General features: G+C 40.6%; 1 protein-coding gene across 26 annotated transcripts in view; it reads right to left on the bottom strand.

Annotated features, from left to right (window-relative positions):
* The window catches only part of PLCB4 (phospholipase C beta 4), a 183,701-nt gene that overhangs the window by 34,440 nt on the left and 126,395 nt on the right, over positions 1–22,866 (bottom strand). For all 26 annotated transcript variants that reach the window (XM_088665578.1, XM_088665585.1, XM_035110090.3 and 23 more), the window contains 12 exons: positions 18,419–18,527; positions 16,651–16,861; positions 14,849–14,942; positions 14,021–14,100; positions 13,484–13,568; positions 12,519–12,609; positions 10,308–10,403; positions 8,904–9,004; positions 5,859–5,894; positions 2,251–2,392; positions 1,096–1,180; positions 739–863 (listed from right to left, as the gene is read on the bottom strand). In XM_088665578.1, the coding sequence (XP_088521704.1) occupies positions 739–863; positions 1,096–1,180; positions 2,251–2,392; positions 5,859–5,894; positions 8,904–9,004; positions 10,308–10,403; positions 12,519–12,609; positions 13,484–13,568; positions 14,021–14,100; positions 14,849–14,942; positions 16,651–16,861; positions 18,419–18,527 (1,255 nt within the window). The remainder of the gene's footprint in view (positions 1–738; positions 864–1,095; positions 1,181–2,250; positions 2,393–5,858; positions 5,895–8,903; positions 9,005–10,307; positions 10,404–12,518; positions 12,610–13,483; positions 13,569–14,020; positions 14,101–14,848; positions 14,943–16,650; positions 16,862–18,418; positions 18,528–22,866) is intronic.

Raw genomic sequence — 22,866 nt, 5'->3', positions numbered from 1 at the left:
AAGAGAGAGATGGCAAGCATATTTCAAATGTGGCATGTGTACACATATTATGGCCAGGATACCCTGGATGGAACAAACCTATGTGGAAGCATTTTTCAGTGGCCTCCACACGGAGGAAATATACGACACTACACCACTTAGGGCGCAAAGAACTCTCCAGGAAAATACCCACATGCTAGTATGAATTCTGCTCTGAATGGACACACTTGACCTCCGAACTGCTTGTCTGTCACAAACATCATGGATTATTCCAACTACTACTGCCAAAAGATGAAGTTTTACTAGCTGCAGCATTCTGGACTTCAAATAAACAAAAGCACACACAAACAGCACTGTGCTTTTCAGCTTCTCCTCCTGGTATCACCCCCCCCCCCCCCCGCTTTCAATATTTTCATTAAGTAGTGATGCATACAGACTGTTTTAGAGTTGCACCTTGTTCAAGAGGCTACCTATATAGGCTACAGCTTTGAGCCCCTACCACCACACAGATTAATCCTGCAATATAAAAGGACATGTAGAGACTTGGTTACTTTTTCGTTGTTTGATTGATTGCTCTTGATCTTATTGCCTGCCTGATTTGACACACATTCTCATATTTATCCATGCGACTGAATCCCCCAATAATGCCAGGAGCAAGACTACAACATCTGCTGGAGAGCTACTGCCCAAGCTGTTTTCTCTTTCTCCCCGCCCCCTTTTTATTTTTGAAATTTAGATTCAGTGGCCCCGTCTGCCTACCTGGGGTCTGATAGTTGAGCGAGACCATCTGGCATCCAGCGTTCCAGAAGATTTGAGGCATGTAATTGCTAGAATCCACTCTTCCTCCCTTCGGGTAAATCCGACTCATTTGCCGTTTATTATAGCTGTGTTGGTTTGTTAAGGAAAATGGAATAACCAAGCAGTGTATAGACTTAACGATCATTTGCTCACATCTTTGTTTTGGTTTTTTTAAAAAAATACATATAAGGCATTTCCCACAGACAACTATCTTGCTGTATTTTACCAAAGGACTGTGTATTGCTTAGGCACAAAATAGCCTCCACAGAGGTAATGACAAAACATTCCCATTATATAGCTCTCTCAGTGCAAGGATACTTCACAAATTCAATTGCGTGTGTTTTCAAATAACCCAGCCCGACAGACTCATTAAAAGAGGACATATTGTAGTGAACGTTGCGTTCTAAAAAGAAAACGGGAAGAAAAAAAACATTCTTTAAAGTTCTGAGAGTGGTAGGATTAGTACACTATTGATGCCCACTAGAATTTTAATAGTGAACAAGAGCATCTGAATAAAGGAAAAGGTAGGATATAAACTGTCGTGATTAAAGTCTTTGAGGGCAGAAACTGGAAAGTGCTGGAAAATTCTAGAAGATTCTAAAAGGTTCATTTTGGATGCAAATCCAGTCATACCTCAGTTTAAGTACACCTCGGTTTGAGTACTTTCAGTTTAAGTACTCCGCGGACCGTCTGGAACGGATTAATCCACTTTCCATTACTTTCAATGGGAAAGTTCACTTCAGTTTATGAACGCTTCAGTTTATGAACAGACTTCCGGAACCAATTGTGTTCATAAACCGAGGTACCACTGTATTGTTTTGACCATTTCAAGGTCATGCTGAGCCAGGAGAGATAAATTCCTGCACTCAGAGAGCTCCTCTCTACCTCTCTCTTACTTTCGCTTGTATCTCATACGTCTGGAGTTTTCCCCCTGAAGTTTTTGTAACAAGCCTTTGCCTTTGAATAAAAGTTTTTCTTTTAGACCTTTGACTCTGTGTGGTCTTTTATTTATTTATTACAAGATGCCGTTCGTCATAAACATCTATATCTAAAGAAACAGAATGGTACATTAATAGTATCTGGATCATGATCATCAGCCATTCTCTAATCAAGACTTCTTTTCTAAGCAACTGACAAGTTCAAAGCCAAAAAAAATAAAATGGCATGGAATCTAGAAATAGTAGGTATTACAAGCAAAACCCAGGCACTTATGCCAACCATATTTTAATGGACAGGAACAAGCAGGCAAAGGCACACCAATATATCTGCGATACACAAGCATTTAAATTCATAGGGCTGTCATGCTTCTCGCAATCTGGTGCCTCCATGTGGACAAAGGAAGAAAGAAAAGGAAAGGAAAATGTGATCTTAAGAGCCATACATGTTGGTTATGTTAAGTAAGAGAAAGGAATTTGAGAGGCACAGTAAGGAGTAGGACAAATGTATTTTATGTATTTTTTTAAAAATAGTTACCTTCTGCTACATGGAAACCTTGAAACTTAACAGGCTGAGCGTAGTTGATCAACGTTGACAAGTATGGGTGTATATTCGTTGTGGCACCTACATATTTGTAAGAAGCCATCCATGCTTGCTCATCTTCTGCAGTTATGACACCCTGGAAGCATATTTAGAACAAACAGCATTTCTTTCTTTGTCCATGCAAGGAAAAGTTCAGACAGGATTTGGATAGAACTTCTAAAAGCGAGCGCAAATGGAAAACGGCATAGAAGAGCCCTTCTCTAGCATCAGCGCATGGGCATAATGCTTAAATACAGCGAAGGAAGTCACAGGCAAGAAAGAGAACTGTAAAAACAAAAAAACCACCCCAAAATCCTCCTGTGATTATGCAGCATTGTATGACCAATGTTACTTATTTTCACGTTACACCATCAGTGTTTTATAGAGCAACTTCAGAGGAGGAGAAGTTCCTTTCTTGGCTCCATAGTGCTTACGATCTAAATTTTAGGTAGCTCTTGGAAGAAGGAAGCGAAGAAAGATAAACAAATGGGGAAAGGGAATAAAAGGGGGCGAGGGTAACAGGGGGTGAGAATGCAGAGCAGTCTTTTGAAATCTTATGTACGTAAGGCTAACAACTGATCTCTAATAGGACAGAAAGGAGTAATACCCCAGTGAAGGGAAAACCTCACAGAACTTAGGGACAGGAGAGACTGAAAGCAGGATCAGGCTACAGTCAGAATATATGTGTGTATTTTCTTAAGATCCAGGTTGGTGGAACATCCACTTTGGGTGGATTATATTTAACCAGCTCTTGTGGCATTGAGGCCATGTAACTCCTGCACAACATCCCATCTCAAACTCTTGACTTGGAATAACGGTCATATGAGTGATGGCGACAGTCTCTGTTCTGTGTGGGGCCCTTCACTGCATTTAATACCCACCCACAAAGACGATGCCACAGTTGCATGTGTCAAAAATGGCCACCTCGATATTTGCAGACACCCTCATTCTCCTCCCCTGATGTCAACAAAGGGCTGGCGCTTGTGGTTTTTATGGCTGCGTACGGACTCCATTCCTTAACTGCTTAAATGTGGAGGGAGTAAGGGATAGAGCTGTGTATCCTGGCATTGTGCCACCCTTAAAGCTGAGAAGGGTCAGCACTTTTAAAAGTTGCGTTTGCCAGCAAAAACAACGCAGCTGGGGAACTCCGACCGCTGGTTAGCTCAGCTGGTTAGAGCATGGTGCTGATAATGCTAAGGTTGCAGGTTTGATCCCCACGCGGGACAACTGCATATTCCTGCATTGCAGCGGTTTGAACTAGATGATTCCCTTCCAGCTCTACAATTCTGTGATGCTATTTTTTGTGCCTCCACATCCTTGGGGGCTGCTAAGGGGGCGGGAGGGGATTGGCCTGCCATTCCGTCTAAGACAGAAGGTGAAAAAATGGTGAAACATCTTGATCGGAACAAGAACTACGGGCAATAATAAAGAAAAACTCAAGAGTTCCATTGCAGCACTAAGTATAATAATAATAATAATAATAATAATAATAATAATAATAATGATAATTTTTATTTATACCCCACCATCACCAGCCAGGACCAGGCTCAGGGCAGCTAACATCAAATTATATAATAAGTTAAAAACATACGGTCAAACAATCAATTAAAATACAGCTTAAAATCAGCTTAAAATCCAATGGCAATCCACGAATTCTAACTATAGGGGTTGGGGACATTAAATGCTCACCAGGCCTAACTGTTTGTGCTGGTCTTATATGGGCTGGTCGGAAGAGTTAGGAAGGCTATTTAGATTTAAGTACTGCATGAAACGTGTGACTCTTCTGTATGGATGGCATGAAAAAAACATGGGATTCTTTCTCCTCCAACCATGAAAGAATAGGGTCATCTTTCTTTCTTTTTTACATTTCTGTTATAGCATTCCTGATGGGGGTCAAGGGAGTAAAAGTAGAGAGGAAAAGGGATTGCCTACATATCTGAGAAAGTTCTCACCAAGAAAACGCCCAGTAGCTCTGTTTCAAAACAATACACAACCTTGCAAGCCTCATGCATGCATTAGTTGGATCCAAAGAATCACGGACAGAAGGAAGACAGTCTCTAGCACCGGCCTACCTCTAACAGGTTTTTACAGACGAGTTTGTGTTCTTACTGGTTCAAGAGCTTGCATAAGCAGAATAAAACCCTGCGGTTTAGTTTTAACTTTTCTCATGCAATGCTATAGGGTGAGGTGAAGAACAGCCTTCTGAGTGGAAGAGGCCTCCTGCACATGGAAGCAATAACTTTGGAATTCTGTGCTTCATTTCTTGCAAACCACTCACAAATCAGTACAAAAAGTATTATTTCTAGGATTCATAAATGTTTTTAAAGAATTTAAATTAAAAAAATATTCACTGACTATTGATTGAAAACTGAAGCCTCCATCAACAGCTTGAGTTTGAGACCCCCTCCCCACCAAACTCAGTTACCACAGAACTGTTCCATAAGCTGCCTGTTACTAAACAATACTAATTACAAGTGACCACTTAGATTCAGCAGCTATTTCATCTCATAAGCTCCTGAGATACAGGCTGTTTTTAAGGTTAGAACAAGCAGCAAAAGCTTTTTCATCCACCCCACCCACACCGATATCCAGTCCATCCCCAATAATGTCCATTACACCATCATCCTCCAATAAATTGGAGTAATTTTCATAGCAGTTTGCACTTTGCCACTGAATATCTTCTCAGTAGCCAAGAACCATTAAATGAACTGCACAGAGAATTTGTACCCATGTTAGGAAAAGGACTACAAAATGTGTATTATTATTATTATTATCTGTGGGGTTATAAAGACAGAACAGATAAAAGTCCATTGAAGTCTCTTCAGAAGCCCATATTCTTCCAAGTAAGCAAAATATGCAAAGAAAGCTTTCGAGTCTAATATTTCTGCTGTCTGAAAACCAGACATCAAATGTATGCATCCCCATTTGAAATAAAACCAGGGGTATCCACAGGAGCAAAAGCTGCGCCATGGTTTTTCTTACTGAACTAAACTGATGGTTATGGCATAATAGCAGGCTGCTTTAGGACCTCAAAGTTTTGCAAGACCAAACTCTGCTACGTAAACAGCAGAAAACCCCATAAAAGATGGAGCAAGCTGAATACTCGATAGGCCTAGGAATCAGAAGAACCTTGATAGTAGGGAAATGTGGAGAAGAGGAATGGGGGAAAGAGGTTCAAGCGAAGCATTTCCAGAAGGAAGTTTAACATGCAACCCCCCAAAAATAAAAAGGAAGAGAAAGCCAAAGTAGAGGAGGATATGAAGAGATGAGAAAGAAGCAAGAGTGGTTTATCACTCTCCAATGAGCTATGTAAACATCTGCATTAAGCTAAGATAGAGGAGACATGCAGGCAATCCAACATTCAAATATCCTACCAGAGAACTGAATTTGCTATGCACTACAAGGAAAGAGCCGCCATAAAAATCAGAAACTATTCCTGAGGAATAGCTAAATAAAGAGAATAGTTAAATAATGCAGTAAGTTAAGAATGCATTCTACAAAGCAGCTTTGTTAGATGCAGAGAAATAAAAAGTTGGAAAGCTATAAAATATCCCAAGGATCACCTTTTTATTGTTTTCTTGTTCAGAATCGTCCACAGCCTAAGGAAAAAATACATATATTATCCAAAGAAGTTGCAGTATGACACTCATATCTCAAAGGCAGAGAAAGCAGGGAGCAAGAGAAAGTGCTGGGCATATTTTTTCAATACGGTGGCAACCCAGCTCCAAAAATTCCAGGATGAAAGTGTTTATATTGACCCATTTTAGTCTGACTTCAAACTTCAGGTTTGGGGAGTCCTAAGTGTATGCTGGGAGCTGGAAAAAGGTGGTATATGCTGTTAGCTCTGCTAGACTTCTCAGTTGCTTTCAGCACCACCGACTATGTCAGCTGTCCTCGTCTTATGGTGGGATGGGGCATTTTCTACAGCAGCCCCCCTTATGTGGAACTCCCTGTCCCAAGAGTTTCTGCCATCTCCTCCTTTAATTCTGCTTATGGCCAAAGACTTTTCTTTTTCATCAAGCCTTTGATTCGGTTGCATCATGCAGGGTTTTGTTTTTTTAATGCTGTTTTTAGTCTGGCAGTTTGCTTGGTATTTACTTGGTTATTTTAAAGATTTGATCATTGCCATTTATTTTACTTTTGTTGTTAATTACATCACGTTAGCTCTGTCAAGCATCTCCGCTGGAGGAGGAAAGTGGGACAGAAATATTAGTACCCACTGTTAAGAACAAATTACGGTAAATACATCGTTTCTGTTGGATCCATGTGTAAGTCATAGCTGCTGTTTAATTTTAAAATGTTCTCAATGTAGGGGAGAAAAGATCCGCTGTACCAAGGTGGGAGATTCAGATAATTGAAACTGTTGGAAGAAACAAAAGTGAACTGAAGCTGCATTTTTAAAGTGGCAAAAAACAAAACAAAAACCTCTTATCTGACCAGATTCTTCAGCTGTTTGAAGCACATTCTGGATAAATGCATCAGACAGAGACCTGTAATTCTGCCCCTAATACTGAAAAACAATGACTAAGATCCAAAACAATGGCTACTATCCATTGCATAGTTGATTATTGGAGGAGCAAAGAAGCCAACCCAGATCACAATCAAGGACAACCTACTAAGTGGAAGTAATTTTGTGCCACTTGGTTCATTAAGTAACTACCATCACCCTAGTCTATGAGGAGTTAGATGCAACGTGGACACCCAGAGGAAGCAAAGAGAAAGCACATAGGGTATTTTCATTTCTCAATTAGCAAATTCTATTCCAGAGACTTAAAAAAGTTATCATTATTGGGAAGGATATTGGTAATCAAAATGATTACCAATGTTATTTTTATTCCGATCAATACCCTTGATCAGCAATGCAGAACACTTCAGAGAGTGGCAAAAAGATATTATTAGATTTATCTGGGAGGGGGGAAATCTAAGAATAAAATATAAATTGTTGATAGATTCTAAAGATAGAGGTATATTCTCCCTGCCAGATTTAAGATTATATTATGAAGCATCCTCTTTATGCTGGCTAAGGGAATGGATATTATTAAAAATACTGATGTTTTAGAAGGTCATGACAACAGATGTGGTTGGCATGCCTATTTGTGGTACAAGAATGTTACATAGAGTTTTCCTAAATCATGTAGTAAGAAAATCGGTTTATGAAGTATGGGGAAAATATAAAAAAATTATTAGAACAAAAAACACCATGGTGAAGCTTTTCTTTTAGGAATTCTAGGGGCCAAAATTCAAACGGATCAGAAAAGACTATTTCTGTATGCAACCATGGCTGCACAGATGTTAATGGCCCAGAGATGGAAAGAAGATAAGGTCCCAACCAGAGAAGAATGGTAGATTAAGTTGATGGACTATGCTGAATTGGCAAAAATGACTGGAAGAATCAGAAACCAGGAAGACCAAAACTTTAATAAGGAATGGGGAATATATAATTTATCTTAAAAACCATTGTAAACAATTAAAATCATTAGTGGGATAGGAATAACACTTGTAGTTCAATGTTGAATTTTGAGTATAATGGAGATTTAAAAGATTTGGATTAATAGAAAAGATGCAGGAGGAAAAGGTTAATATAAAGACCCACAAAGGAGAGGAGGGAAGTTAAGCAGATTCTTTGGAATTCTCTTTAAATGTTGGTTGTTGGATTATTGTTTGTAAATTTCTAAAATCTGAAAAACTAAATAATTTTTTTTAAAAAAATGTTTTTGGCACAGTAAGAGGGCTTCTATTGGTGCAGCTGCCTGGATCAAGGTTAGAAGATAGGTTGGGTAAGAAGAAAAACGCTAGAATAACAGCAGCAGCAAAATAGTTCAAATTTGAATCTTTCCCTTGGACATGCAGGGTTTGATGTGTCTGCTGTCCTGGTGCATTGTGTTTTTTAAAAAGGAGCCATTTGGTAATGGGGCAGAAGAATACCAATAGGAACAATTAGAGTAATGTCTCCCCTTTCTGTCTGTTGTCATGATCTACTGCAGGCATCCCCAAACTGCGGCCCTCCAGATGTTTTGGCCTACAACTCCCATGATCCCTAGCTAACAGGACCAGTGGTCAGGGAAGATGGGAATTGTAGTCCAAAACATCTGGAGGGCCGAAGTTTGGGGATGCCTGATCTACTGGTATCATTTCATACTGGCCCCTTCAGATGTGCACTTTCTGTTACTCTTCAGACCTATAGCTTGTTCTTGTTCACAGGGCAGTCTTGAGCAGGTCGGGCGCCCTGGCACTGAGGGGCGGAGATCGCTCCGGCGCCCCCGCAGGGTGCAGCATGGTTTCCACACAGCTTTGTCGCACAGCGCCCCACCTACCTGCCCAGCGCCCTGGCGCACCGCGCCGCCAGGGCTCTACCTAGAGCTGGCCCTGCTTGTTCATATTAGCAATGATTTACCATTGGATTGGATTCAGCAGGAACCAGACGGGCAAATAAAAGCGGTTTCTAGTCTTTCAGCAAGGAACAGACTCAGGTCCTTTCTTTGTGACTTTGACCAAAATCGTTGGTTCTTTCTACCTACAATTAATAAGCACCATGATCCCATTCTCCTGGATATGTCAACGAACAAGAAGTTGTCTAATTAAAACGTATGCGAGAAAAGCTACCTCACCTTTTTCACATTGTTGGCCACGGATTCTTTTTGGCTCAAGTCGTCGGCAGACAGCTCACTTCCAAATTTGTATTCTGGATGGGCTTCTTCTTCCTGGTCAGCTACATAAAAACGCAAGCAGAAAGCACTGAAAGGCAACAACTAAAATGCCAAAAGAGCCAAGAAGTAAAGCTGAGGCTTTAAAAAAAGCAACATGAAAGCATCTAAGAAGCTTTACTAGTTTTCTAAAAGGAAGTTACATTTCAGGAACTACAGCTCTGCAATACAGTGGAACCTTGGTTCTTGAATGGCTTAGTCGACGAACAAATCAGCTCCTGAACGCCGAAAACCCGGACGTAAGTATTCCGGTTTTCAAACGTTTTTCAAAAGCCAAACATCTGACACAGCTTCCACTTGAGTGTAGGAAGCTCCTGCAGCCAATTGGAAGCCACACCTTGGTTTTTTAACATTTTGGAAGTCAAATGGACTTCTGGAACGGATTCCGTTCAAGAACCAAGGTACCACTGTAGTTAAACTACTGTATGGCTTCACATCTACAGAAGAAGAAGAAGAAGAAGAAGAAGAAGAAGAAGAAGAAGAAGAAGAAGAAGAAGAAGAAGAAGAAGAAGAGTTTGGATTTGATACCCCGCTTTATCACCACCCGAAGGTGTCTCAAAGCGGCTAACATTCTCCTTTCCCTTCCTCCCCCACAACAAACACTCTGTGAGATGAGTGGGGCTGAGAGACTTCAAAGAAGTGTGACTAGCCCAAGGTCACCCAGCAGCTGTATGTGGAGGAGCGGAGATGTGAACCCGGTTCCCCAGGTTACGATTCTACCACTCTTAACCACTACACCACACTGTTACCCTATGCTTGGTAACTCTTCCCCAACTGAGATGACAATTCCCCATTATCCAGGCCTGTTGACCACCATAGGTGATATTTTAATGTATTTTTATATTTGTTGGAAGCCACCCAGAGTGGCCGGGGAAAACCCAGCCAGATGGGCGGGGTATAAATAATAAATAATAATAATAATAGGTTCAGTCCATGAGTGATGTTTTTATGAACTCCCTGGACTTCTTGTGCATATCTTTGAATCCAGAGCTCAAATATAAAACTAAGGACATTTATGATGGAAGTGAATGTTTGCTTAAAGCAGGGGTTGTCAACCTGGTCCCTATCGCCCACTAGTGGGCGTTTCAGGATTCTAGGTGGGCGGTAGCGGGTTCTACGGCACAAGCTGAATCCTTCTTCCACCGAGCACTGGTGGGCGGTAAGGAAATTCAAGAAAGATGCATTAGTGGGTGGTAGAAGAGTAACACTGTCATCTAAGGCAATACCTCTCAAATGGTTTATCAGCCAAGCTATCGTAATAATCAGTTAGAGGAGCTGAAAGGAGTGTGATTTTGAGAGCCACCTTACCGCTTTCTATCTCTTCTTCATTATCATCTTCCAAGATGCTAACAGGAGCAGCCGTTTCACCAGCTTCCATCATACTTTTCAAAGTTTCAAGCTGTTCTATTTAAAACAAACAGGCACACACACACACACATACACACACAAAGGCAAAATATATTTCGTAAATAAAAATATATTGTAAAATAATGTACGGTATACTGTCTTATAAAATCATTCGGCTGTTAAGGGCTGGCTCGGAATGGCTGCATACACTCAAAAGGCTGGGTTGATCATTGTCAGAATGAGCCCAGTCTGGCCTGCGCTCACTGAAACTGCATCTGAAACTGCGTCTTGACCCTAATTTGCACACTGGCAGCCACAATATGGGAGGCACTTCAACACAGGATGCAAAATGGTACACAATCAGGTGTATATAAATTGTGATCTGATGACTTCCTAGTCTGCAGACAAGAGTGCCAACTTGAATAAAATACTGGGGGAGGGAGGTAAGCCCCGCCCCACATAATCGATGTCATGACACAGCACACACACACATATTGAAGTCTTTTTTTTTCATATTCTGTTACCCCTGAATACTGTACTTAACTGGAAGCAGCAGAAACAAAACACATTCAAATTAGAACTGAGCCAAAATTATTCAGAAGTCATTTTCCTGAATTTAAAGTTTGACACCTTATCTCACACCCACTGAAAGAGAAGGCAACTTTTCAGAATTTTCTCCAGCTTTTCTGGGGTGGTGGCTGTCATTCCTCATACACAATGCCCCAGAATGACACCAGCTTTCTGGTATTGTAAGGGGTAAAGGTAAAGGGCCCCCTGACCATCCGGTCCAGTCGTGTCCGACTCTGGGGTTGCGGCGCTCATCTCGCTCTATAGGCCGAGGGAGCCAGCGTTTGTCCGCAGACAGCTTCCGGGTCATGTGGCCAGCATGACAAAGCTGCTTCTGGCGAACCAGAGCAGCACACGGAAATGCCATTTACCTTCCCACCGGAGCGGTCTCTGTTTATCTACTTGCACTTTGATGTGCTTTCGAACTGCTAGGTGGGCAGGAGCTGGGACCGAGCAACGGGAGCTCACCCCGTTGCAGGGATTCGAACCGCCGACCTTCTGATCAGCAGGCCCTAGACTCTGTGGTTTAACCCACAGCGCCATCTGGTATTGTAGATGATGCCAAATAATGACCAAGCTGCCACCCCAGTTGTTGTGGTTGTCACCTGCAACAGCCGGGGGGGGGGGACTTTCTCGGGGAAAAGAAGAAAGCTGTGCTAATGCTACTATACGTTATAGGCCCTGGTGCAAAACAAAAAAACAAAAAACCTGTTGGACAGTTTATCTTTCCTGTGGATAAATATAGTGAAATGGTGACCACCCTTTCAGTTTCTCTATCCATATATAGGGTGGATCATTTTAAGAAGTCATGTATACACATCTTTTAATTCAAACAACACATATTCTACCATCAAGGGAATGGTTAAAAGTTAAAGCCCACGACAATTGTCCACGATCTTAGTGGGCTTTGGGTATCTGTGCTTGTTTACTTGAAAGTAAGTCCCACTGAGTTCAGTGCAGCTTACTCACAAGGAGACATGCATATGACTGCAATCATTCTGCATTCTGCTAGATGTAACAATCACTCAGTCACTGTGATAATTTATCAGAAAGTTGGTTCATGCAGGAAGGGACCAGATTCCCCCATCTGCTGACAAAGGTGAAAGATATTTCAAATGAATGTGTTCTCTGACAAACCTCAACGACTCTAGAAAATTGAGAGACTAGGGTATGGAGAGCAAAATGAAATTCACCACCCCATTGAGACTAAAAACTAAATAACTATCCTTTATGCAAAAAAAGAGCTACTTTGTAAAATCATAAGGTACCTTGAAAAGTAAAAAAGTACTATGGTGGCATAGCAATTCAGCAATGCTTTAGAACAGGGTTTCCCAAACTTGTTTTTGGACTACAAATCCTATTATCACTGACCACTGGGTCCTGCTAGCTAGAGATGACAGTTGTAGTCCAAAGACAGCTGGAGAAACCCTGCTTTTTGAAGAGACTGTTACTGCAGTTTTTCATGAAAAACAACAGAACAGTAAAATAGAAAGTCTTTTTCGGGTTGAGGAAATACTAAAGGTAACTCTGAGACAATTTAGACAGGAGACTACAATGCTGGTGTTCTTGTGAGGCTTGCACTTCAATACTTTTAATAGCACTTACTTTTTTCCACTTCAGTTTTCAACCTTTTGTTTTTAATCAGGATTTTTCTTTTGAGATCATTTGGGGAAGGCAGGGGTCTTCCTGGTTCGAGCTGCAACCAAGAAAAGAGGCATAATTAGGAAACGCACGCAAACATTTACAATTCGTATTGGCAAAAACTGCACAGAACCTGCCTGTAGCCTTAAAATCTAAATGAACACACACAGGCGGGAAAGAAGATGCTACGAGACAAATTAAGACAAACAGAAATAACTCGGTTACAGTACAATCCTGTATGTGTCTACTGAGAAGCAAGTCCCTTTGAGATCATTTGAACTTGCTCTCAGGTAAGTAGCTATAGGATTGCAGCTTTAATAGAACAAAGGCCTCGGGCAAAGAGATATATGTCTGAAGGTGCTTCCTAAAAGGGAACAGTCATAAATATGTCCTGATATACAAAAAAGGTTTCCTTTATTCTTGTGGAGGGATGGCTAGGCTCTTACGAATATCTAGGAGCAATGAATGCCAAAGAGAGGATGCCAACAAAAGAAAATAGATGGAGGCTGATTGGCAGATGAAGCATTTCATCTAGCTAAAAGAGTGCATCACAGGAAGGCAGGAGCATGCTAATATATTAAGGCAGAAAAGTCAACAGGAGCAATAGATATTTTCAGGGCACTTCATTATGGACACCCTTCAAACCCTGAGATCTATCGGTTGCGTCTCCATTTGGGATACCTGCGCGGCAAACCTGAAAATATTTTTCTGGGTTTCGTTGCGTGTGCATACGCAGAAGCACTAAACCGCACCGTGCTCAGGCGCAGAAGCGGCACCTCTGGATACACACACCTCAGGATCCGACCGGAGCTCCGGAAAGGATCCTGTGCGCAACCAGAGGTACCACTGTACTGTACATAACTCTTGTCACCAAAGTTTTCATTGATTTTTACAAGAAGATGTAAATAAAACAGTTGGAAGGTACCTACTGGATGAGTTTCGAGTGGCTGCTTTAATAGAAGGTCTCCAAACAGATCTTCACAGTATTTTGACATTTTGTATTGTTGATATTTGCTGGAAAACAATATAGTGTTTATATAGAACACGAAGCACTGTTATGAATCAAAATACAACTGAGTATGGAGACTATTCTGTTTTCTCTCTCTCCTTCTGTCTGCTTATTCCACAACGGAAAGTTATTAGAGCAAAATACAATAACCATGAATAAAAGATTAGCACAAAACCAAATACAATTGGAAAATTGATTTAAAACAATTATATGAAAGTGGCTTCCAAGTGTATTGAAGCTATTGTGCCACAGTTTAAAACCCAAAAAAGGCAAATGTGACTTCTATCTGTAATTAAAGCAAGTGCTGTAACTCAATGTGACCTTGAATTAAACTTAAGCCAATTACCTTAAAAAGCTGTCATGTACAACAGTTGCCCTACTTTAAACTTTGCCACAATTTATCTCTCAGTTCATCATGGAAATATGCAAGAGGAATAATCCTTCATAAAATATGTACCTGCAGTGATTTTCAAAGGACAGGATGACAGGATAATCAGATGTTACAAATGCTGTTTCCTTAATGGCTTGAATCACATCCTTTAAATGAGCAAAAAGGTCACATGTGAGAAAACCAATTCGATTGCAATCAGAAACATAATAAAGAAATTGGAAAGATGCTGTGTTTCAAGAAAACCCCAAACAGATGCTAAAATAGCTTCACATTGATCTTTTCAGTATTGACTTGTTCAATAAAATTTCCCAAATTTGGGTCTCCAGCTGTTTTTGGACTACAACTCATCCCTAGCTAGCAAGACCAATGGTTAGGGATGTTGGGAGTTGTAGTCCAAAAACAGCTGGAAACCCAAGTTTGGGAAACACTGAATTAAACTGAAGAGCAGGTTTCTCAAAGTTCTCCCTGTTGCTGAAGGAAGTTAACTGTGTCAATAAATGGCGCATCTTCACTAATGCTTTAATCCATGCAGACCACTCTATGCAATCTATTGCTACTTGCAGGACCTTGCTCAACATAAATCATACCCATTCCCTTTGCAATGATAAAAAAGGAGAATAATAAAGCCCAACAGAGCCATAATAAATTGTTCTCCATGGAGCATGGAAGGATTCAAATGAATGCTGCTGCACAGAAGCATTTTAGTGGTCGATCATAAGCAAGCTATAGTATAACAGAGGGGGGAAGAGTTCTTTATATGCTCTTTCCATACTTGGGCAGAACTACAACATTACACAAAAGAAGGAGTTCACACAACTTGCAACTGAATTCCTGGCAAACCAGGGAAAGTATTGTACTAACTGACCTGTTGTTTGGCCTTTTGAAATTCATTACCTTGAAAAGAATGTCTGTACACATTGCCTTTCCGTGAGTTATTATCGGTTCCTGGTCTTCACCTTTGCCATCCCAGCAATCGAGTTCAACACATCTGCAAACCAATGAAAAATAAGTACTGAATCCCCTTTTTGTTACTAAAGCAGTTAAGTCAAATATTTAAAAGCGACCGAATTCCTTTCTTTTTTCCCCTTGTCCCCCCCAATAAATTTTTATTGTTTTCTCAGATTTCTTTACATCAACAAATACAATTTAGAATTATACAGCAAATAGCTTTGTCAAGCTCTGACTTCCCTCCTCCCTTAAGCAGGTAATTTATTCCAATTTACTCGCACATTTTACAATTTCCCAATATTAGATACTAACTCAATGCCAAATATTATATCAATGTTAAATCAATATTGTAGGGTCTAATTTATGCCCGCCAGAGTCTTTAAATTCTTATAATTCTCCTTTGCATAATCCATAAATTTACTCCATTCTTCTCTGAATTTCGTATCCTCCTGTTCGCGGATTCTGCACGTCACTTTGGCCAATGCTAAATATTCCAACATCTTCACACGCCATTCCGCAATTGAAGGTAATTCCTGTGATTTCCATCACTGGGCTATTAATACTCTTGCCGCCACTGTGGCATACATGAACAATCTTTGGTCTGCTTTTTAAATTTCATTTCCCATCAGCCCTAATAGAAAGGCCTCAGGTTTTTGGGGGGAACCTCGGGTTTTTGTGGGAAGCGACCGAATTCCTTTCAAACTATCTGCCATAACGACAAGAGTGGCTACTTTGAAATGCATTCTATATGTGCATAAGCCATATGAGGGGAAAGGATTAAGTATCTTGACCCTTTTTTAACCTTGATTTGAACTGACCATTGAACCATTGAACTGACCATTGTATGCTATGGTTGTAAGGGACACCTGCATGCTGGAGTCTGGTTGTGTGTAGCCGCCCCTCACAGGAGGCATGACTTTGTTACAATGGCCCCTCTCCCCTCCTGCTTGTGGAGTCCCTTCATGCATGGGGCTCATGAAGGAGACATTGTTCTCAGATATTGGACATGCACAGTGAATGTACATGTGGTTAAGGGTGGGATCTAAATTCTTCTATCAAATCAAAATTAAATCAGCCTCTCTGCAATGAATTCAAATAAAAAATTATGTAAATAAATGTGAATACTGATTAATTTAGATACAGTATAAGGAAATAGCTCTCAAATGCAGGTGGCTCCGATAAAAATCAACATTTTCCTTTGCTGCAGTCAAAAGCAAATGCAGTCAGATGGCTAAACCAAACCCTACTTTGCTCCTTGTGTCATTTATTTAAAGGCATGACTGCAAATTTCCACAAGTTCTCTGAAGAGGGAAATATTCCTTTCAATATTTAAATCAGTTTGTTGTATATGTATATTTGTGTGTCATACCATGTAATATACTGAGTCACATGTAGCAGCAAACCAGATGCATTTAAGATGTTTTTTTATAGTATAGCATCTCTCTAAAATATTCATTTGAATAATTGTGTACAGCTGAAAGCGCTGGCAGCATTGAGATAAACGAAACACTGTAAATAGGTTTGGGTGGATGCAATAATGGAATACTGAATGTTATAGCTTTTGTAAAATATGAAGGGATTTATGATATGTAAAATGAACCATGGAAAGAGAGGAAGGGAAGTCATTGATATTTTATGGATGTAAAAAGAGTATCTTAGACTGTAAAACAGAAAACTTAATAAAAATTATATACAAAAAATAAAATAAAATAAAATATTCATTTAAACCACCAATGTGAATGTCCAACCTGCATCCGGCTAAGAGGACTTGTCTATACATCTCCACAGATGACTTCCCACCAAACTGTCTTCCAGTGAGATACGTGTTGTGGGAGGAGCTAATGAAGTAGTGAGCCAAGGGTTGTTCCATTTCTTGGTATAGCTCCAAACGGTCCAGGAAGACAGGGGCATTCTCGTCGGACATCAAGTACCGGCAAAACCCATCACTTGACATGAGACCTAAACGCATGAAAACGTAACATTATGGATTCTGTGCATTCATGCTGAGATTTAAAACACACATGAGAAATGCTGCAGATTAAAATTAGGGGGCATGGGAGCAGCCAAGGGAGACTTTCAAAGCCTCTTCCAAGATGGGGTATTTAAAAGTGGGATATGGAGGCAGACATGCAAAAGGTCAATTCTGTGTCCAGGGCAGCTGTCTACCAGCTCTATCTGGTACGCAGGCTGAGACCCTACCTGCCCGTGCACTGTCTCACCAGAGTGGTGAGTTATCTAGTTATCTCCTGCTTGGACTACTGCAATGCACTCTATGTGGGGCTACCTTTGAAGGTGACCCGGAAACTACAACTAATCCAGAATGTGGCAGCTAGACTGGTGACTGGGAGTGGCCGCCAAGACCATATAACACTGGTCCTGGAAGACCTACATTGGCTCCCGGTACATTTTTGAGCACAATTCAAAGTGTTGGTGCTGACTTCTAAAGCCCTAAACGGCCTCAGCCCAGTATACCTGAAGGAGCGTCTCCACCCCCATTGTTCAGTCCGGAAGCTGGAGTCCAGCTCCGAGGGCCTTCTGGTGGTTCCCTCCCTGCGAGAAGTGAAGCTACAGGGAACCAGGCAGAGGGCCTTCTCAGCAGTGGCACCCGTCCTGTGAAACGCCCTCCCATCAGATGTCAAGGGAATAAACAACTACCTGACTTTTTGAAGACATCTGATTAGGGAAGTTTTTAATGTTTAGGGAAGTTTTTAATGTTTGATGTTTGACTGTGATTTTTAATATTCTGTTGGGAGCTGCCCAGAGTGGCTGGGGAAACCCAGCCAGATGGGTGTGGTATAAATAAATTTATTATTATCATCATCATCATTATTATAAAGGCTTTACGACTTACCTCCACACTCCAGCTTGAGCCTCCAGAGGCTCAAATGGGAGCACAGGAGCTGTCTTAAAGCCCTTGCAAAAGCCTCATTGGAGTAGTTCACAGGTGTGAGCTGCTTTTATATGTACTTCTGCCCAGGGCTCTAATCCCCACTCAGCTAATGAGCAGGAATTAAATCCTGTTGCCTTGGCTGCACAAACCTGTTCCCTTCTGGACTACACAGGCCTATGCACTGATCCAGCAGAGCTCTTTCCATCTTGTTAAAGCTCTGACAGTTTTTGGGGGGCCTTTGCAAGTCCCAATAAACCACGAGGTATGAAATTGCAAGACCGGAATCCGAATCTCTGGAGCCAACCTTATAGGTTCTTCAGGCCAGATCCATATCACCATCTAGCTTGGCAGATCCAATTTGACAGGTGCTTGGGGTTTCAAAGCACCACACGGGGCTTGCAACATCTTCTGAATGTGGGTAAATGAGGTTCATTGGAGAGTACTAGAGAGTTGGCAAAGGTGTTTTTTGACTGAATCCCCCCATGTGTAAAATGGAAACAACTGAGTCACCTCAATGGAGGCTTATTTCAAGGAGGAACAAGATAGGATGATGTTCACACAAAGATGGATCTTGCAGAAAACAGTACATTTTATAGAAATGATCACACAACACCCCTGCTTCTTACCCTTGCTTTTTAAATCATCATCTGGCTCATATGTCTCAATTATCTGCATTGCTCGTTTGGGATCATAGAACGGAAATAAAATTTCATTCAGCCGAGGATCTCGTTGATGCTAAGATTAGAGGGAAAAAACAGGATTTAGAGGGATAACTAGAGTACGGCTTTACTTCCACATATCTCTTATTAATGAGAGCATGGGAAGGGGACAGATAATTAGTTTTAAAACCAGAACACAATTATTCAATGCATGTTTCAATGTTTAGGTTTTTAAAATAAATAAATAAATCCAGCCATTGGTTGCTAAATTATTAAATATTCTCAGTATAATTGTATAATGTGTATTAATGTTGTCCATACACAATAAACACATGCAGTGCGCATTGCAAATAATTTATTGCCCCATTTCAGGGTTCCTTAATAATTTCCTCTCCCCTTTCCTGAAATCTGTATTAAACAGCGGATGGAACTAGTTCACGGCTATCTATTTTAAACTTCCATGTACAAAACCACTACTGCTTATATCCAAAGAGGAAGCCTATACATAAAGAACCTTAAAACCATACTCTGTTTCATTTAAGGAATTTCACACAATCAATTGATAACTTAACCAGCCTTTTAGGTTCATCTGGCCACATATTGGTTTATAAACACAAACAAAGCTGAAGTTATTGGGAGTAAACATTGACATGGAAGAAGGACATTGTTGCTAAGTAGAAAGATGACATCAATTACCAATCTTGCCCCAAAGAAAACAAGAGTAGGGCTCAGGTTACTGGCCAAAATTAGAAATACCAAAGATGGAAAGAACTGCTGTCATCAATTTTACTTTCTTTTTAGAAGTAGTGGTGAAGATATCTCACAGAAAGAGGGACCATCTCATTAATATATCGGTCTCTTAAATTACAAAAACCCATTCTATCAAGCACATTGCAATTGTAAGATACTGTGTCTTACAGTAACTATGCTTGCTAAGGCTGGGTTGAGACAAAATGGGGAGGGGAGCATTATTATAGTATGATGAATTTGCAAGCAGGATCTGAACTATGAGCAACAGAAGGAATTAGGGATTATTTTGAGAAGACAGGTTGCAGCGAGGGGGACAAATTAAAAACACAATGGAAAACAGGAGGAGAAGTCAACAAAACCCAAGAAAAAATTATTATGTTTTGGTGTGTCACAGATTTACGGCATTTTGATGAAGTTGTTGCTTAATGATGGATGTAGAGGAAAAAATTGTGTATTGTTTTTATTTCTGTAGCACTACCAGCATGTACGACACTTTCCAGAGAACAAGGTCCCTGCCCCAAGAAGCTTACAGTCTAAAAAATCAACACAGTAAAAACAGCAGAGAGAGAGAAGGGGAGGAAGGGCGTAAATGGGGAAGCAATATACAGTTGTTTCAGATACACTTGCTTAGGCTTAATTCCAGGCTCAGTAAGGTATGGGAACTAAGGGACTGTGCCAAAGCCTTCATGGGAAAGGTGAGTTTCAAGGAGTGATTCATTAAGGAGTTCTAGGATGGAATTCCAAACATATGCAGCATAAAGGGTGGAGTAATTTGTTGGAGCAGGAGGCTTTCAGATGGTGGAGGATGGTGAAGCTGGAGGAATAAAGCTCTCAGGATATATATCAGGATATAAGAAAACTGAAGACCAGAGAGATGACTGGAGTTTTTGCCAAAGAGACAGAAAGGAAAAACCACCCCCTAGCAGTGGGACTTTCTTCCAAGAAAGTGTGCATAGAATTGCATCCTTAATTTCATTAGATGAAACATGTGAATTGTATAATATCCAGAATTATTATTGTGAATTCAGGTTTATTTGCAGGAGACTTCTAAAATTCTAGGGCTTGAACTGCTATTGCATCAATTTTGCAGAATGGCCAAACATATACCTCAAATCACTTCTAAGAGACTAGTCTCCACTAACAATGTGCCATTAAAAATTATTATTATTATTATTATTATTATTATTATTATTATTACCTTCTAAATATGGCCCAAAATGATCTACAAAATAAAATAAACTAGCAAAAAACAGCTAAGGTTTTTTAAAAAAATAGAGAAGATGAGTTTTAAAAATGGGTTTAAATTAGGGTTGCCAGACTCAATAGAGGACAGGGCTTCTGTGCTTTTAATTGCCCTGCTCTCTTTTGAGTCTGGAAACCTTAAAGAGAACCCAGCAGACCCTTTGTATAATTTCCAAGCAAAGGGTCTGCTGGTTTCTCTTTAGGGTTTCCAGACTCAAAAGAGAGCAGGGCAATTAAAGGCACAGAAGTCCTGTCCTCTACTGAGTCTGGCAACCCTAGTTCAAATTAACTACTAACAAAAGTCCACAGAACGTAAGGGTTTTACTTTGTCATTGTGGATTAGATCAGCACATTGTGGGCCTGATTCTCCACTGAATAACAAAATCAAAAGGCAAGCACATTTCGGCTGGGAGACTTCTAAGCGTATGCAAGCAAAATAAATATATAACTATAGAAATCCTTCAACCAAAGTAAGTGCCCAGCTGTGAACTTCACTTATGAGAGTTTTAAGGATTGAATGCAGAGCCCCGTATGTTGCAGACCAGCAGTTTCAGAGTGGACAGTCTAATATAAGAGACACCAAGAGACATCTGTTGCAATTTCTTAAATATTTTGAGGTTCTGTTCTTCATAGTGAAAACATTCATTGTGTCTATTGCCTAAATTAATATTAACTTTTTAACAGACATTGCCAAATCAAGACATGCAACAGAGAATGCATCATCTCTTAATCTCTTCTACAAGCAGCCGCACTGAAAGTTACGGTACATTGAATTCGTGGATATCTAAGTTAAAGCTGATGAAATATGAAAGCAACAAAACGCAGGCTGGTCCGTTGCTGAGCTTCACATAAAACCAGAATGTCAGCATGCATGTAACTTCACATGCCAACAACAAATTCACACAGCTTATGGACAGTGGAAAGGTCACCATCTTCAGTTCCAATAAAATACTCAAAACCTTTGAGTAACAAAGAGGGGCAGTTTCAGATATTGCAACAACTGTCCCCTGTCCCTCACTACATTACACATGAACTCCCAGTATGAGTACACAGATAGGCAATGCAGGAAAACAAAAGCAGAAGGGGAAGAAGCAAGAAAACTCCGAGTACTTGTGAACAAGAAATCATTACATCCTTCCCACCATTAAATATTTTTCTCAAGTTTTTTACATTCTCTCCATGCTATCTAATTTAAAACTTCATCACACCAGTCCCGCTGTATCTGATCAATGGTCTATTCCCCCGTCGGTCATTGTTTCCTACAACTATGGTCTGAAGTTGCTTCTGTCCTGTTCTAAAGCTGGCAGCCACAGTTTCTCAGTTCAGGCAACACCAGAAACAATGGCTAATTTGAGACTTCATGGTTTAACTGTGGCTCACTGCAAAGGGAGAATGACTGCTTGCATAGGTAAAACACTTGTGTATCTCTCGGCTTTAATAATATAAGTTAAGATATGATTTTTCCCCCCAAGGACTTTTCCAGGAAAAAAAAAATCATATCTTAACTGGAAAAGACCCTGATGTTGGGAAAGATTGAGGGCACTAGGGCAGGCATCCCCAAACTTCAGCCCTCCAGATGTTTTGGACTACAATTCCCATCTTCCCCGACCACTGGTCCTGTTAGCTAGGGATCATGGGAGTTGTAGGCCAAAACATTTGGAGGGCCACAGTTTGGGGATGCCTGCACTAGGAGAAGGGGGTGACAGAGGACGAGATGGTTGGACAGTGTTCTCGAAGCTATGAACATGAGTTTGACCAAACTGCGGGAGGCAGTGGAAGACAGGAGTGCCTGGCGTGCTATGGTCCATGGGGTCACGAAGAGTCGGACACAACTAAACAAGATATGATTGTCTGGATGCAACCAAAGCACATCTGATAATACCTGAGCCCCATCTCATCCAACAAAGACTTGGGGGCAGGGCATTTCATTTCAACAACTTCTGGCCTGTTCATGTACCATCTGTTTCTGGGTAGCTCTTACGACCCATGCCTACTTCAGCAATACTGTATGTATGTTGCCAATTAAGCTTTTCTTCTGGCCTGATTTAACTTGCTTTGGGGCAGATATATTGACAGCCTTCTTTCCCGAAGACTGTAAAAATCAGGAGGCAGAATCTGTAGAACATGTCCATCTGTTTTATAACTTCTATGCTGGGATTCAACAGTGTACGACTGGTCCTTTATTGACCAAACTACCAGGAATGCCAGTTCCATTTTATGTTAAATACCCAATAGAAGATAAAAGCCCCAAAGGTGGTGGCCAAATCTCTATCAGCAGCAGTGAGAACATGAAAACAACTGACCACTTGAAACTAGAAAGAATATCTCCAAGGACTAATTAGATTATTATAATTGTATATGATTTTTTTTTGTTTTACACTTTTGTGTATTGTGTACTTCTTCCTTTTTTTGTCTATTGACTG

Source organism: Zootoca vivipara, chromosome 3 (genome assembly GCF_965207765.1).
Source record: "Zootoca vivipara chromosome 3, rZooViv2.hap1.1, whole genome shotgun sequence".
NCBI classification, from domain to species: Eukaryota; Metazoa; Chordata; class Lepidosauria; order Squamata; family Lacertidae; genus Zootoca; species Zootoca vivipara.
This window is presented reverse-complemented; position numbering and strand designations above follow the sequence as displayed.